The sequence below is a fragment of the Suricata suricatta genome, chromosome 1 (assembly GCF_006229205.1).
Source record: "Suricata suricatta isolate VVHF042 chromosome 1, meerkat_22Aug2017_6uvM2_HiC, whole genome shotgun sequence".
Taxonomy (NCBI): Eukaryota; Metazoa; Chordata; class Mammalia; order Carnivora; family Herpestidae; genus Suricata; species Suricata suricatta.
Window position 1 is genome coordinate 135,908,195 of NC_043700.1, and position 14,035 is coordinate 135,922,229.

At 43.1% G+C, this 14,035-nt stretch overlaps 2 protein-coding genes across 4 annotated transcripts in view; both read left to right on the forward strand.

The window, feature by feature from the left end:
• Positions 1 to 5,949, forward strand: part of NAAA (N-acylethanolamine acid amidase) — a 41,135-nt gene extending 35,186 nt beyond the window's left edge. The window contains exon 11 of the mRNA XM_029944797.1: positions 5,878 to 5,949. The gene's annotated coding sequence lies outside the window, so the exon portion shown is untranslated. The remainder of the gene's footprint in view (positions 1 to 5,877) is intronic.
• PPEF2 (protein phosphatase with EF-hand domain 2) overlaps positions 1 to 14,035 on the forward strand; it is a 53,386-nt gene that overhangs the window by 17,754 nt on the left and 21,597 nt on the right. For 2 of the 3 annotated variants that reach the window (XM_029944772.1, XM_029944759.1), the window contains exons 2-6: positions 5,878 to 5,994; positions 10,554 to 10,681; positions 10,833 to 10,890; positions 12,138 to 12,313; positions 13,588 to 13,702. In XM_029944772.1, coding sequence (XP_029800632.1) covers positions 5,940 to 5,994; positions 10,554 to 10,681; positions 10,833 to 10,890; positions 12,138 to 12,313; positions 13,588 to 13,702 — 532 coding nt within the window. In that variant the 5' untranslated portion in view covers positions 5,878 to 5,939. Of the gene's footprint in view, positions 1 to 985; positions 1,520 to 5,877; positions 5,995 to 10,553; positions 10,682 to 10,832; positions 10,891 to 12,137; positions 12,314 to 13,587; positions 13,703 to 14,035 lie in introns of those variants that run through there. The other variant, XM_029944766.1, reaches the window with a different exon arrangement.

Sequence of the window (14,035 nt, forward strand, 5' to 3'; positions counted from 1 at the left end):
ACACCTAAAACTAATATTATACATCAACTATATTCAAATAAAAATATTTTTAAAAGATGCAATATTTTTCACATAAAAACTAAATTATCTGAATACATACTTTAATAAACCACAATTAAAATTTAATCTAGTTTAACTCCAACAAAGTGAAACAATTTAAATTCCCATCAGTAGTGTATGGAGAAGCTCTTTTTCTCATATTGTCAATAATACAGGATTTTATCAATCTGTTTTTAAGTTTAAAAAATATTTTTCATGTTTATTTATTTATTTTGATGGGGGAAAGAGAGAACCCCAAGCAGGCTCCATGCTGTCAGTGCAGAGCCCAATGCGGGGCTCCATCCTATGAACTGTGAGATCATGAGCTGAGCCAAAATCAAGAGCCAGACACTTAACTGAATAATTAACTGATTATTATAACCGATATAAAAAAACGAATAATAACCACTCAGGCATCCCCAGATTTTATCATTCCTTTCACTTTAGTGAAATTGGGGGAAAAAATGTTAGCAGTCAACCACTAACAAAAGTGAGTCAATGTGAAAATATCAGTATCAGACAAAAGAATTCAAGCCAAAATGGATTTTGGCAGAGTGATATTTTATTTTGATAAGCCACCCTCTAGTAAGTAAAACATCCATACGCTTTCATGTATTATAATTATATAAACATATAATTATATAATGGCAATTTTATATTATTCAATATATATTTTAATACAGAGCTACAAAGCCTATAATACAAAAATTACAAAATACAAGGATAAGTTGCTAACTCTGTACTTATAGAAATCTTCAAAACATTTTTTTCAAAGACGAGCAGATCGGGAAGAATACATAAGGGTAAAGAGGATTTGAATAACATAACAAGCTTGACCTACTAATTAGATGCAGATAAACAAAGTACAAATTTCTTTGCGAATCCCCAAGGTATAGTTAGTACCTACCAGCATTCACGTAAGCAGCTTAGATTAATTGAAAACGTAAGTTGTCTGTGAATAGTGATTAATATTTCAGTATGTTAATAGTTTAGGTTATATCCTAACACAAGTCAACAAGAGAAGTAGGAGAAGTAAACAGGAAAAAGCAAGGGCTTTGCCTCACATTTTGTGAACAGAGGAAAGCCAGCCACGAGGCAGAGCGCCTGGTGCCCTGTAGGCCGGCAGGGAGGTCCCCACATGCTGGACCGGCCCTGAGACCCAGGCCCTGAGCTGTCAGTTCTCCCTGTTTCTGGGTTAAGGAGCTCAGGAAGCGCAGATGTGGCTTGAGAAACACAGCCTCCTAATCCAGGGGAGTAAGAAGGCTTAGACTTAGGGCCAGGGTGGGAGAGAGCAGGGGAGAGACTGTCTTCAGGAGTGGGGCCTAGGTATGAGGACGACACCCTGACTGCGTCATCCTCCCTTCACATCCTCTTCCCAGGCCCAATCTGATTGAGGCCAAGGGGTGCCTACTGTCGTGAAGCAGGGAGCCCTGAATGCTTGGCCACGGCTGTGATGTCACCGCTGCCTTTCTGGAAGACGGTATGCCAGGCGGGGTGTGGGCCTTATTTATCAGACTTGTAGGTCTGGAAGAAACTACATCAGCCAGGGATCCCTCAGCCAACTCGGAAGACAGGTTGGGGGTCACACCTGTGTGTTAAAGAGTTTTCTGCCTCTTTGCGTGTCATAGTAAAGAATACCAAAGAAGGTAAGAGCTTTCTTTCTCACCTAAAGCACAGAAAGGAGGGTAACAAGCGTATGTTTTTACACAGGAAATAAATACAGGTTTGGTTTGAGGACAGAGGTCAGAGGAAGCCCCTGTTATCAACTCACCAGGGAAGGTCTTCGCTATGTGTGTTTTGAGGTTCACTTGGTAGGAAGTTAAACAATTACCAACATTATTTTTTTAATGATAGTGTCAAATATGGATGATGCTAAGGTAAATCCTAGAAAAAAAGGGGTCTCACCCATGTGGTGTACATGTGCTACTTACCTGAGTCTCCAGCAGTAAAAGTAATTCGTCATTAGCAAAAGGTGTCAATTCAACAGTCTGAGTCTACCTCAAGGTCATTTTTCATGTTTGGTTTTACGAAGCTTTCCTTTTTTCCCTTGAGAATTATTTTAGTTCTCCTTTCTACTCCCTAGTGACTTCTAGAATATTCTTTACAGGTCTGTAGATGATATCAGTTTCTTCTCTTGAGACAGCCATATGTGATGCCTATTTAGTCAGAACTACCTTTTAATTTCTTTCTTATATGGAAAATTTTTGAAAAATATGATTTCTTGGTTTTTAATTATCAAAATTGTAATATAAGTATATAAGTTAAAAATGAAAGTTTGTCACACAAGTCCATTCTCCAGAGATAATCACTATTGACAGTTTGGTGTATGCTATTTGATTATTGACTTGCTGATGTATTTTTTATATAGATGAGATCAAATTAGGCATAAAGTTCTGCAATTTGCTTTTCTTCATGTATCGAGGTGTCTTGGAGATATTTTCATGCCATTACATACTGACTTGCTGTGTTCTTTGTCATGGCTGAATGCTATTCCATTCCCCTTTTAATGTCCCATGATGCATTTTGTTAATTCTGTACTGATAAAATATTTAAGGTTCTTATTATTTTGGGGAGAGAGATATTTTAAGAGAGACTGAGAGTGTCATTCAAAAAGGTTCCCCATCTATGGTTTTCATGGCAGTGATAACATTTGCAAAGTCTCTTCACATATAACCTCATCTCCCCCTCGTCATAACCCTGTAATGGAGAGACCACCACCCATTCATAGATGAGAAACAGAGGAGATCACGGAGCCCCATCCTGATGTTGAGTGCTCCCTGCCCCCTTCCATGATATATAAAGGCACGTCCTTCTTGTCCTTGATGACCAGGGTTAATTACAACTGGATGTGCTGCCTGAGGAGAGTCTCCATTTCTTTGATCGCTGCAGGTTATTTCAAGTAGTTTATTGGCCCCTGATAGTTACTCCTCTCTCACTCCATGGTGATGTCATACTTCTTTCTCAACAGCTTCTTTAATAGGTGTGGTGACAGACAAAATTGTCTTATTCTGCCACCATTTTTGGATTTATAAACTCATAAGAAACAAGGTCCCTGAAGGGCAAAAGATGACTGACTTAATAATAACCATCTCTGACCCAGAAATAATCAGTATCCATCCTATTGGCTTCTGCTTGTCTTGGTCAGCTAGGGTTGCCGGAACAAAATACCACAGGGGAGTGGCTTAAACAACATACATTTCTTTCTCACAGTTCTGGAGGCTGCGTAGTCCATGATCAAGATGCCAGCAGATTTTATTTGTGTTGTGTGCTCTCTTCTTGGCTTGTAGATGGCCATCACCTTGCTCAAACGGCAGGGGGGGTGGGTAGAGAGAGAGAATCTCTCCTTTTTTTAAAAATAAGCACACTAATCCCATCATGTGTTTACCGCCCTCATGACCTCACCTAAGCCTAATAACCTCCCCAAAGCCCCACCTCTAAATACCATCACACTGGGAGCTGGAATGTCAATTTGTGATTCATGGGGGACACATTCATTTTATTTTATAACAATGCTGTATTGAGATAATATGTCTTTTCCTGCTTCCTAAATTTGAGCCGGGAACACGTTTTTGGTTATTGGTTTTTAAATAAATATATCATATCCTATCTATTAACATGTATTGAGATTCTACCATATACTGAGAGCACTTTAAATACATTGTTTATTACTATCAAATATAAAGAGGAGAAAACTGAGTCTATGAGAGGTTAAGTGACCAAGGTCTAGTGAGAAGCTGATCTGGAATTAGCTGATCTGCACCTGTGCGCTTCTAAAACCCAAACACTTTAGGACACACAGCTCTACAGGCAAGTTACTGGTGATCAAAACAAGTTGTCAGTGAATCACTGTGGACTCAATCATGACTGATGCCCCTTTTAGCTCTAAAGCTGTGCGAGTTGTCTAGAGAATGTTGGGTTGATTTTGTCATGATGGCTATTCACTTTGACCCTTACTCAGGTTCTGGTTTATGACATCTCTTACATCTGGGAATCATTTTGTACACACACACAAAAGAAATCATAGTTTTTCTTTTTCTTTGATTATTTAGTCAAAATAGGCTAACCAACATAAGCAAGGTGAGACTTTTCTTTGACTTGCAAGGGAAAAGATAAGTTCTTGACAATCCTCAAGACAATACCTTTAAAAATAGAGGAAGTAGAATGGGGTAGATATGAGGTTAGGGGGGGAAATATAGAAATGGAATCCACAGGCACCTGGGTGGCTCAGTCGGTTAAACATCTGACTTTGGATCAGGTCATGATCTCATAGTTCATAATTTTGAGCCCTGTGTCAGGCTCTGAGCTGGTAGTACAGAGCCTGTGTGGGATTCTGTGTCCATCTCTCTCTTCCCCTTCCCAACTCATTCTCTCTCTCTCTCTCTCTCTCTCTCTCTCTCTCTCTCTCTCTCTCAAAAAGAAATAAACAGAAAAAAAAGTGGAATCCACTCTCAACATTAAGTCCTTACATCTCACATTGCTTCCTGAAAAAGAGCTAGGAAAAGATTGATCTTTATTGTGTAAAAATGAATGTGGCAATAAATAAATAAGTAAATATGGTAAAAATAAGTAAAAAGTTGATTCAGTTAGTATTTATTGGATCTATGCCACATGCCAAGCCCATGCTAATTTCTAGAGATACAATGATGAATTTGCTCACACACAGTCTTTGCTCTTCAGAAACTGGTAGTTTAATGGGAGAGAGACACAAAATAGGAAAGTATAATATCTTATTGCAGTAATGGAAATGTGAATGGATTATTCAAGAACTCACAGGAGGCACCTGTCAAACTGGCTTCCCTAAGATGATACCCAAAGTGAGCCTTAAGGAATGAGTAAAGTTAGCCAAGTTAGCCAAGAGGGATGGGATAAGAAGAACATTCTAGGTCAGAACAAAAACACATAGGTCATGGTGGTCAAAGAGCAGACTTTGAGGAAAGTAGAGAAGAGAGATGAGGCTTGAAGAGTAGGCTTTTGGGGAGCTGAGTTCTGTTTGTCATACATGGAGTCTGAGGCATCCCAGTGAAAGTTTAGCAGGAAGCTGAGTATATGGAGCTGATGTATATGGATGATCCAGGATGGAGATATAGATTTGAGAGGTGGGAAGTCATAGTTGAATGTGTGAGTATCCATTCAGTCATCCAGTAAGTATATTCTGAGTGAGGAGACCTGACGTTTGGGACTAGAATACAAATAAAAGTTGACATTTAAAGGATTGACAGTGGAAAGTCAGCTCACGAAGGAGGGAGAATAATCAGAGGGGTAAGAGCGAACGGGAGGGAGTCTGGCATCATGGAAACTCAAGGAGTAGAATTTTTATCCAGGTGGGACTTGTGGAGACACATGGCTTTGCTATTTGGGCAAGGTAAGAACTAAAAAGACAAAGGCATTGGAGACATCAGCATGAGAGATTTGGATTAATAGAGAGGATTAACAAGTGATTTTAAGAGGAATTAGGTAGAAAATATGTAGTCTACTCAAGAGAAATCTGAATGAGGAGAAAAGGGAAGTTGGCTTATAGCCAGAGGGATATAGGAGTCAAAGGATAATGTGCTTCGAGATTGTAAGAGAAGAGACTTCAGTACATTTCTAAACCGAAAAGGGAAAGCTAGTAGAAAGTCTGGAAACACGGGAGAGCTTGAGAGGACACATGGAGGGAATTTTCGGGGTGGAGGAGGAACATCTCATGCACTTACATTGCAGAGGTAGGGAGGGTGCTCTCATATGATAGTCTTAACATTTTTTATGATGTGGGAGATGAGGTCCGTAGATAACTTGGTCTAGTGGAACGAATACTCTGCCTGAATTCCCTTATTTCAGATTCCCTCTTCCTTTTGTCAGCAAACAATTGACTCTCCCTCAGACCTGCTGCCTGCGTCTTGCAGAAACCTTGTACATACACTATGGGAAGTGGTACCTCAGCCCAACATCATTTTGCTTTCCAGAATGCAGAGAAAGGTATGTGTTTCCCACCTCCTAAACTAGCTGTGGGTATCCCAAAACCTACATGGATGGGGAAGGGTTTCTCAATAGAATAAGGAAACCATTATATTTGTCCTTAGGCAACTCTTGAAAATCAGCTTCTACTCCTTGTGACAAGATCATTAGAATGTCAGCTGAATATCTTAGGAGTTGGTGAACTCTTTTTGACCTGGAGGAATCAGTGTTGTCCTGAAGGGGTTATCCCAAATTATACATGTACAAGTGAATGAAATAAAGCTGGGCAAAAAGCAGATGAAAGAGCATTTTAGGTAGAGGGTTCAGATCTTTGTACAAAGATCATGAGGTAGAAAGAAGTGAGGCATGTTTGAGGAACTGAGTTGTCTGAAGTGAACAAGATGGAAAATGGCATAACACGAGGCTGCCAAAGTAGGCAAAGCCCAGATCACTCAGGGTCAATAGGATTTTAAATGTTACCTTAAGGACATGAAGAACCATTGACAAATTCAAAATAGAGAGTGTATAGTAAGATTCATATATTAAAAGACCTCTGGCTTCTCTGAAGAAGGAAGCGAGGGGCGTAAAGTAGAAGAAGGAACAGTCTAGAAGCTACTAAAGTCATCGAAGCAAGAGATGATGATGATGATTTGGTCCAGAGTTGTTGGCAGCAGAGATGGAGAGAAGAAGGTGAATTCTAACAATATTCAGGAGGTGGAATTGACAGGACCCAACCGAGTAGATGTATGGAGTGAGGGAGGATGGTGGATCAAGAATGACTTCCAGTTTTCTGGCCAGCAAAACTGGGTGGGCAATGATGCCAATTACTGAAATAAAGATAGTGGAGGAGAACCAACTTTGACTAGAGGGAAGATGGTGAGTTTGTACATGCTGGGTTGAGGTGGCCATGAGATATGCAGGTGGAAGGACAGAGTAGGCGGTTGCATGTTCACATCTGGATTTTAGAGGTGAGGCTGGGCTTGAGAGATAAACATTAGGAGGCATCAGAGTGTTATGTAGTGATTGAGGCCATGAGGGTCTCTGAAGTAGCCTAGAGGGAGAGGAAAGACATATCAGAGACCAGGGCCCATGACAGACTCATGAAGGACTCCAGGGCTTAAGCACCAGGTAGAAGAGGATAAGTCAGCAAAGGAGACTGAAGAGAGGTAGCCAAAGATGTAGGAGGAAAGCAGAGGAAATCATGACAACACTCGTCTGTATGGGCTGAACCATGTTTGTAAGCTTGTGGCTTCCTTGCTTTCTAGTTTGGCAATGTGTCCCAGGCTCATCTTGCACATTTTTGGCCCTGGAGTAACTCCTTCTTTAGGGTGGGGCGTGTCCCCGTGCTTACAGGTTGGCCTCTATCTTTCTGTAACTTTTCAGAAATATGAATATTTAGAGAAAAAACCCCAGCATGACTAATTTATATTTAGGAACATAATATTTTTACTTAACAACCTTGATATTATATTTATATCTGTCTCTCTATTAAAAATCTTTTTTCTATGGGGCACCTGGGTGACTCAGTCAGTTAAGCATCTGACTTTGGCTCAGGTCATGATTTCGTGATTTGTGAACTTGAGCCTCGTGTTGGGCTCTGTGCTGACAGCTCATAGCCTGGAGCCTGCTTCAGATTCTGTGTCTCCCTCTCTCTCTGTCCCTCCCCGCTCATGCTCTGTCTCTCTCTCTTTCTCTCAAAAAAATAAACATTAAAAAATCTTTTTATTTTTTCCCCTAATGACATTAAAATTAAAATAGTATTATTTACTTTATCCCACAATATATAAATAATAGTTTCAGAGTAATAACAATAATAGTATAAACAATGTGATTACTAAAAATTCCTCTTTTTTTTAATATTTATTTGTTTTTGAGAGAGAGAGCGTGAGCAGGGGTGGGGGAGAAAGGGGGGGACAGAGGATCCTCCGCTCTGTGCTGACAGCAGCGAGCCCAGTGCGGGGGCTAGAACTCGTGAACCGTGAGATCATGAGCTGAGTAGAAGTCAAATACTCAACTGACTGAGCCACCAAGGTGCCCATGAAAATTCCTTAAGATTTCTTGTAGTTCATTTTGTCCTTTGGATATATCCACAAGGATGTACAAGTTACTGAGTTCTCAAGTCATTTGAAATAACTCCCTTCTGTGTTTCTAACTTATGTAAGTTTAGAGTCACTTGTTTAGCTTTTGCTTTTAATCTTTGGAGACTGATTTATTTTTCATTTAAAAAAAATTGTTTTATAACATTGTAAGGCATTTATACAATTCCTGCCCCAATTATCTATTGCTGCATAACAAACTATCCCAGAACTTCGTGGGTGGAAACAACCATTTTATCTGCTCATAATTTTGTGGGTCAGGAATTTGCAAAGAGCCCAGTCAGGTGGTTTGCCCATGATTCTCTGGGCAGCTGGAGCTGGAGGCTCTACTTCTTTTTAAATTTTTTTCAAAATTTTATTTTTAAAGTAGTCTCTGTGTCCAATGTGGGGATCGAACTCACAACCCAAGATCAAGAGTTACATGCTGTACTGACTGAGCCAGCCAGGAACCCCTGGTAGTTCAATTTCTTTCTTTTTGTTTGTTTGTTTGTTTTTTTCAATTTATTTATTTTGGGAGAGAGAACAAGAGAGAAAGCAGGGAAGGGGCAGAGAGAGAGAGAGAGAGAAGATTCCAAGCAGGATCCACACTTTCAGCGCGAAGCCCGATGCAGGCTCTACCTCACAAACCACAAGATCATGACCTGAGCTGAGCAAGAGCTGGATGCTTAACCAACTGAGCCATCCAGGTGCCCCAAGGAGGTTCTACTTCGAAGATGGCTCTTGATTCACTCTCTTGTGCCTTGGTGCCCTTTGGCCTCTCTTTTTCCATGTTGTTGCCTTGTTCTTAATAGGGGTTTGAACAGGCAGGTGCATTTGTAACTTGTACCCTCAGATCTAGTCTACACAAAGCTGGAGCAAGAGGAACCCGAGCACGTTGTGTTTTTGCTGTTGGAAAGGAGAGGGGGAGAGGGCCTTACACTATCCTGCACCTCTCAACTGCTCTCTCTGTTAAAGGTAACCCAGGTCCCTGATAGGACTGAGAGGGAGAAAAAAGGAGTGAGAAAGAGGCATGTCTTCCCTGCCCTAAGGAGTCAAGCAAGACTGAGGATAGAAGTATGTCTAGCTGGCAGCCTTTGCCTTTAAATGTTGAAACAAGTGTGAGCAAACAACATTTGCATAGAACCTTGGTCACCACGATGCCCCTCAGTATTGCTTACACTTCACTGCATGTGAGCATCGTGTGTGGAGCTCGTTAAACCTCCAGATCCCTGTAGAAATTCTGATGCTGTAGGTCCAGGGCTACTGAGGGCCTCGTATCTGTGCTTCCCAGTACTTCCTGGCAGGTCTGTAGCTCTTAGTCCAGACATTTCATTCACGGTTCTGAACATGGATTTCCAGAATCGAATCAGTAGCTTCAGGCTCATCATTTAGCATCTGGTACGTGCCTTTGAGAAACAGCTCCAGTTTGACATTTTTTTGTCATAGGAAATCAAATTTAGCTTTGCTTAAGTTCCTCCCTGATTTTCTTTTCTCACTCTACCATCAACTTTCCTCGTAAGGAAATCAGCCGAAATTTTATTAGCTCTCTAATGCAAGCTAAATATATTAAATCAATCTGTCTACTGTTCACGAGGTTGACCTGAATTAACCTCCAGGGTTTCCTTTTAATCCCGCTTTATCCACAAATACTCCATTCATCACCAGTGGCACATTCAGGCCCAGGAGCTTAAGAAGTATCTAGTTATTTATGTGAACAGCTGTTTTCTTCTCTGGCAGCAGGACTTGACCGCGGGTCCTATAGCTCTTAGGAAAAAGTAAATCTACTCATGCCACCTTGTGGAACACGGTCACCTAGCACAGGCCCTGGCAAAAAAGAGAAGGCCAAAGGCGGCCTGCAGGTTTGACAGTGGGTGATGAGGACATTTAAAGCCCACAGGGCTGTCACAAGTATGGGGATAGCAAGCACAGAACCCAGCAAGCACTTACTGTCACCAGACATTATATATAGTAATGTGTGTGTTTGCTTACTGTTTGTTTTCCTCAGTCATGTAGAGTCCTCCCCTTTTCAGGTGAGGACACTGAGACCCAGGAAGGTAATTCACCTGAGGCCACATAGCTGGTTGGGGCATTTTCAGGCCTAGAACCCAGGTCTTTTGATATCCAGTCTGTTGTTAGAATGTCAAAATGTCCTCTGCACCCTCACCCCTGTATTATCCCACCCTTCAAGAATGCCTCATGCAACCTGTCCAGTTTACATCTCTTGACGATCCTGGCAGGGCAACCATTCCACCTCTCACACATAGAGTTTTCAGCAGAAAGTAGGAGTTCCAGTAAACCTGCGGTGACATTAGTATAACTACTAGGTAAGAATGAAGGTGGGTGGAGGAGGGCACCCCAGCCAGCACTGAGGCAAATCCTTCCTACCAATGGCAGTGGGTAGTGCCTTCTCCACCGTCTTGCTCCCAAATTACAATAGGAGAGTTGCCCTTCACCCTGGCCTAGGGAGTCCCAGCTCACAGGCTTGCTTCTCCATCTGTGTCACAGCCTTCAAGGCGGCAGCCCTGATCCAGAGGTGGTACCGGCGCTACAAGGCGCGCTTGGAGACGAGGCGGCAGTGCACTTGGCACATCTTTCAGTCTATAGAGTATGCCGGACAGCAAGACCAGGTCAAGGTGCGGCAGGATGTGGGCCCCAGCCGCCTCGGGCTCCGCCTTCTAGCCCATGGGTGGCAAGGGCCAGGTGCCCAGAGGGTGTGGCTGACCTGGACCCCTCCTAATTCTCTTTGCACCCATCTCTAAAGCCAAGTCTTCGATTCTTCTGCAGCTTCATGATTTCTTCAGCTACCTTGTGGATCACTTCTCCCCCAGCAGCAACCATGAGAGTGCGTATGAACTGCCATACGGGAGGGCCTCAGGGTAGTAGATACCAGACTGAGCTGGGGAGACCTAGGGGGCGTAGATCCAATGATGGCCAGGGAATGAGCGAGGAGGCTGACTCTGGGTTCTCCCAGAATCACACCTGGAGGCAAGAACTTGAGTGCAAGGAGTGTGTTTGTTAAATACAGGAAAACAGTTGGGGGGTGGGGAGGGCCTGGGGAAGGAGTTCAGGGAAAGGAAGGCAGAGCCCGAAAGTAGAAGTTCCAGTAAATCTGCAGATGTTAATATAACCACTAGGTAAGAATGAAGGTGGGGTGGGGGAGGGAGTGGGGACAAGAACCCTTGCTGGGAATGATCCCACCTGAAGGCAGAGAGAACTAGAGTCTTCCTCTGACAACTCCTGAGGCTCATTAGTTGAAGGCTGCTGGGAGGGATGGATAAGGAGGTTGTTAATTCCACAGCATTTCCGGCCTGCTAAGCAGGGCCCTCTGTGGGCCCAGGAAGAAAGCTCCCAAGCCAGAGATGCAGAAGCTGATAGTTGGCCATTGCCTGAAGGGCCTTGAAAGAAAGGTCTTATGGCTTCTGGCATACTCACTGACGGCACCAGAAATGCCTGTGAGCTTTTTTGTTCCACCAGAGTTTTCCCCTTTCCTTCTGCTTAGAAGCCTCAGCTGCCAAATTCCTGCTCTAAGTCTGACAAATCTCGGTCTTTTAAAATAAAAGTAAAATGGGGGTGCCTTGGTGGTTAAGCATCTGACTCTTGATCTCAGCTCAGGTTTTGATCTCAGGGTTGTGAGTTCAAGCTCTGCTCTGGACTTAACACTGGACACGAAGCCTACTTACAAAGTAAAATAAAATAAGATATAAGTAAAATGGAATTGACATAAAAACATAGCATTTTCCTCCTGCTCACCTTAGTCTGTTGTCACTTTCCCTTTCCTTTCTCTTCTCTGGTGTTGGAGCTGATGTGGGAAATCAGACTGGCTAGCCCCACTTAAGTTTGGTCCAGTTTGGGGTGCCTGGGCAGCTCAGTCTGTTAAGCATCTGACTCTTGGTGTCAGTTGAGGTCTTGATCTCACAATTTGTGAGTTCAAGCCCTGAGTCAGGCTCTATGCTGACAGGGTGGAGTCTGCTTAGGATTCTCTCTTTCTCTCTTTCTTTCAAAAACAGTATGATCCAGGGAAAGACTTTGGTATTGCCCATGGACTGCACATCTGAACATAAGCTGTTCTACCCTTTCTGTCCTGACCAGGAGACTTCCTGGACCGTATGTTCACCGAGGAGAGATTCCTCCAGGACCCTGAGATGGAGAAATTTGGTGACTATGAATCTATAGAAGTCCCAGACAATTACACGGGGCCACACCTCTCCTTCCCACTCCTTCCTGACCACGCAACGGCCCTGGTGGAAGCTTTCAGACTGAAACAAGTGAGCTCCCCCTGGGAAATCTGGGTCACCACCAGCTCCGTGGAATAGCAGACCCAACACAGAAGGAATAGCCCCGGATTTAGTGTGCTAGTATCATGGATCCGCTACCGAGATTCCATGTGCCCCTTGCTTAGCCAGGACCTTGTAGTCAAAGACCCAGTTTTTATGCACTGAAAACTTCCCCTCATTGTGTAATATTTCTTCGTTCATTCATCTCACAGATAATTACTGAGTACTGCTATGTGCAGACACTGTTTTAGGCACTGAGGACACAGCAATGAGCAAGACAGACACCAGTTCCCGCTCTCACAGGGCCAACATTCTAGAAGAGAGACAGTAGATAATAAATACCAGCAAATAAGCAGATTTCACAGTATATTAAAAAGTGATAAGTGCTATGTAAAAGAGTAAGCTAAGTTCTGGGAAGGAAAGATGGCAAATTATAGAGTGGTCTTGGAAAGCACCATGGATAAGGTGATTTCTGAGCAAAGGTTGAAGGTGGTGAGGAAACGCACCATGTGGGTGCCTCCAGAAAAATGTTCCAGGCAGAGGGAAAAATGGAAAGGCCATGACACAGGACCTTGCCTGGACGGCTCAGGAAGGCCATTGTGGCTGGTGAGGAGGAGGTTGGGGAGAGTGTTAGGGGATGGAGGCAGAGAGAACGGGTAGACTTTTATTCTTCTCAAAGAGATAGGGAGACATTGGACATAGGAATGATATAATTTAGCTTGATTTTTAAAATAATAATTCTGTTTTCTGGATAGAGCATAGGGACCACAGGCTGAAGCAGGGAGACAAGTGTAAATCCTGCAACAGTCCAGGCAAAATCTGACAGTGGCTTTAAACCCTGGTCGTAGAGGCAGAGGTGGTAAGATATGGTCAAATTCTGGTTCTGTGCCAGATTCTAGCCCTTCGTCTCTTTCGTGGGAAGAAAATCCACTGCAGGAGGAGTTGGGTGGTTTTCCCCATGACATCAGGCTCACTTAGTACCATCGACATGCAATCACTTATTCACACCTCTCCAAGACAAGCATGCATTTCTCCCAAGCTGAAGGCAAGGAAGGAAAGAGGAAATTAGCTCAATATTGGGGGAGGTTGAAAAGCAGAAACAAGGGTAGAAGATGGGTGAAAAAGAAAGGATCCATGCTTGGGGTCGCAGGGGCAGTTTACCAGGGCCACTTCTTGGGGTCTCAGGTGATTGGGGTCATTAAGCAGTAAAGTTGCTGCATGAATACAGTGTTGTTTTGTTCCCTCCCTCCTCTTCCTCCTAGTAGCAGCTCCATGCTCGCTATGTCTTGAATCTTTTGCATGAAACCAGGAAACACCTAATACAACTGCCAAACATCAACCGGGTCTCCACCTGTTACAGTGAGGAGGTCACAGTGTGCGGTAAGAGCCAGTCAGAAATGGCTTCCCACGCTAGTCACAAACAGGAAAACTGATGGGGAAGAGGAAGGCGGAGCTGGCGGGAGAGGGATTCTCACTGAGCGCTTGCTTATTCACTCAACGCTTACTCAAGTAGAGGCAGTGCAGTGAAGGATTATGGGGCAAGAGGGCCCAGACTCTGCTTTATTTCTCCAAGCAATTCATATTTGACCCAGACTCATGCTCTCCATTCAGAACACAATCCCTGCAAGTAGCCAGGTCCTCCCTTGACTGAAGACTGTTTATTTTTTACTTGAGCAGGCCCTAAGGCCTAGCAAATTATTCCTTCCATCCACA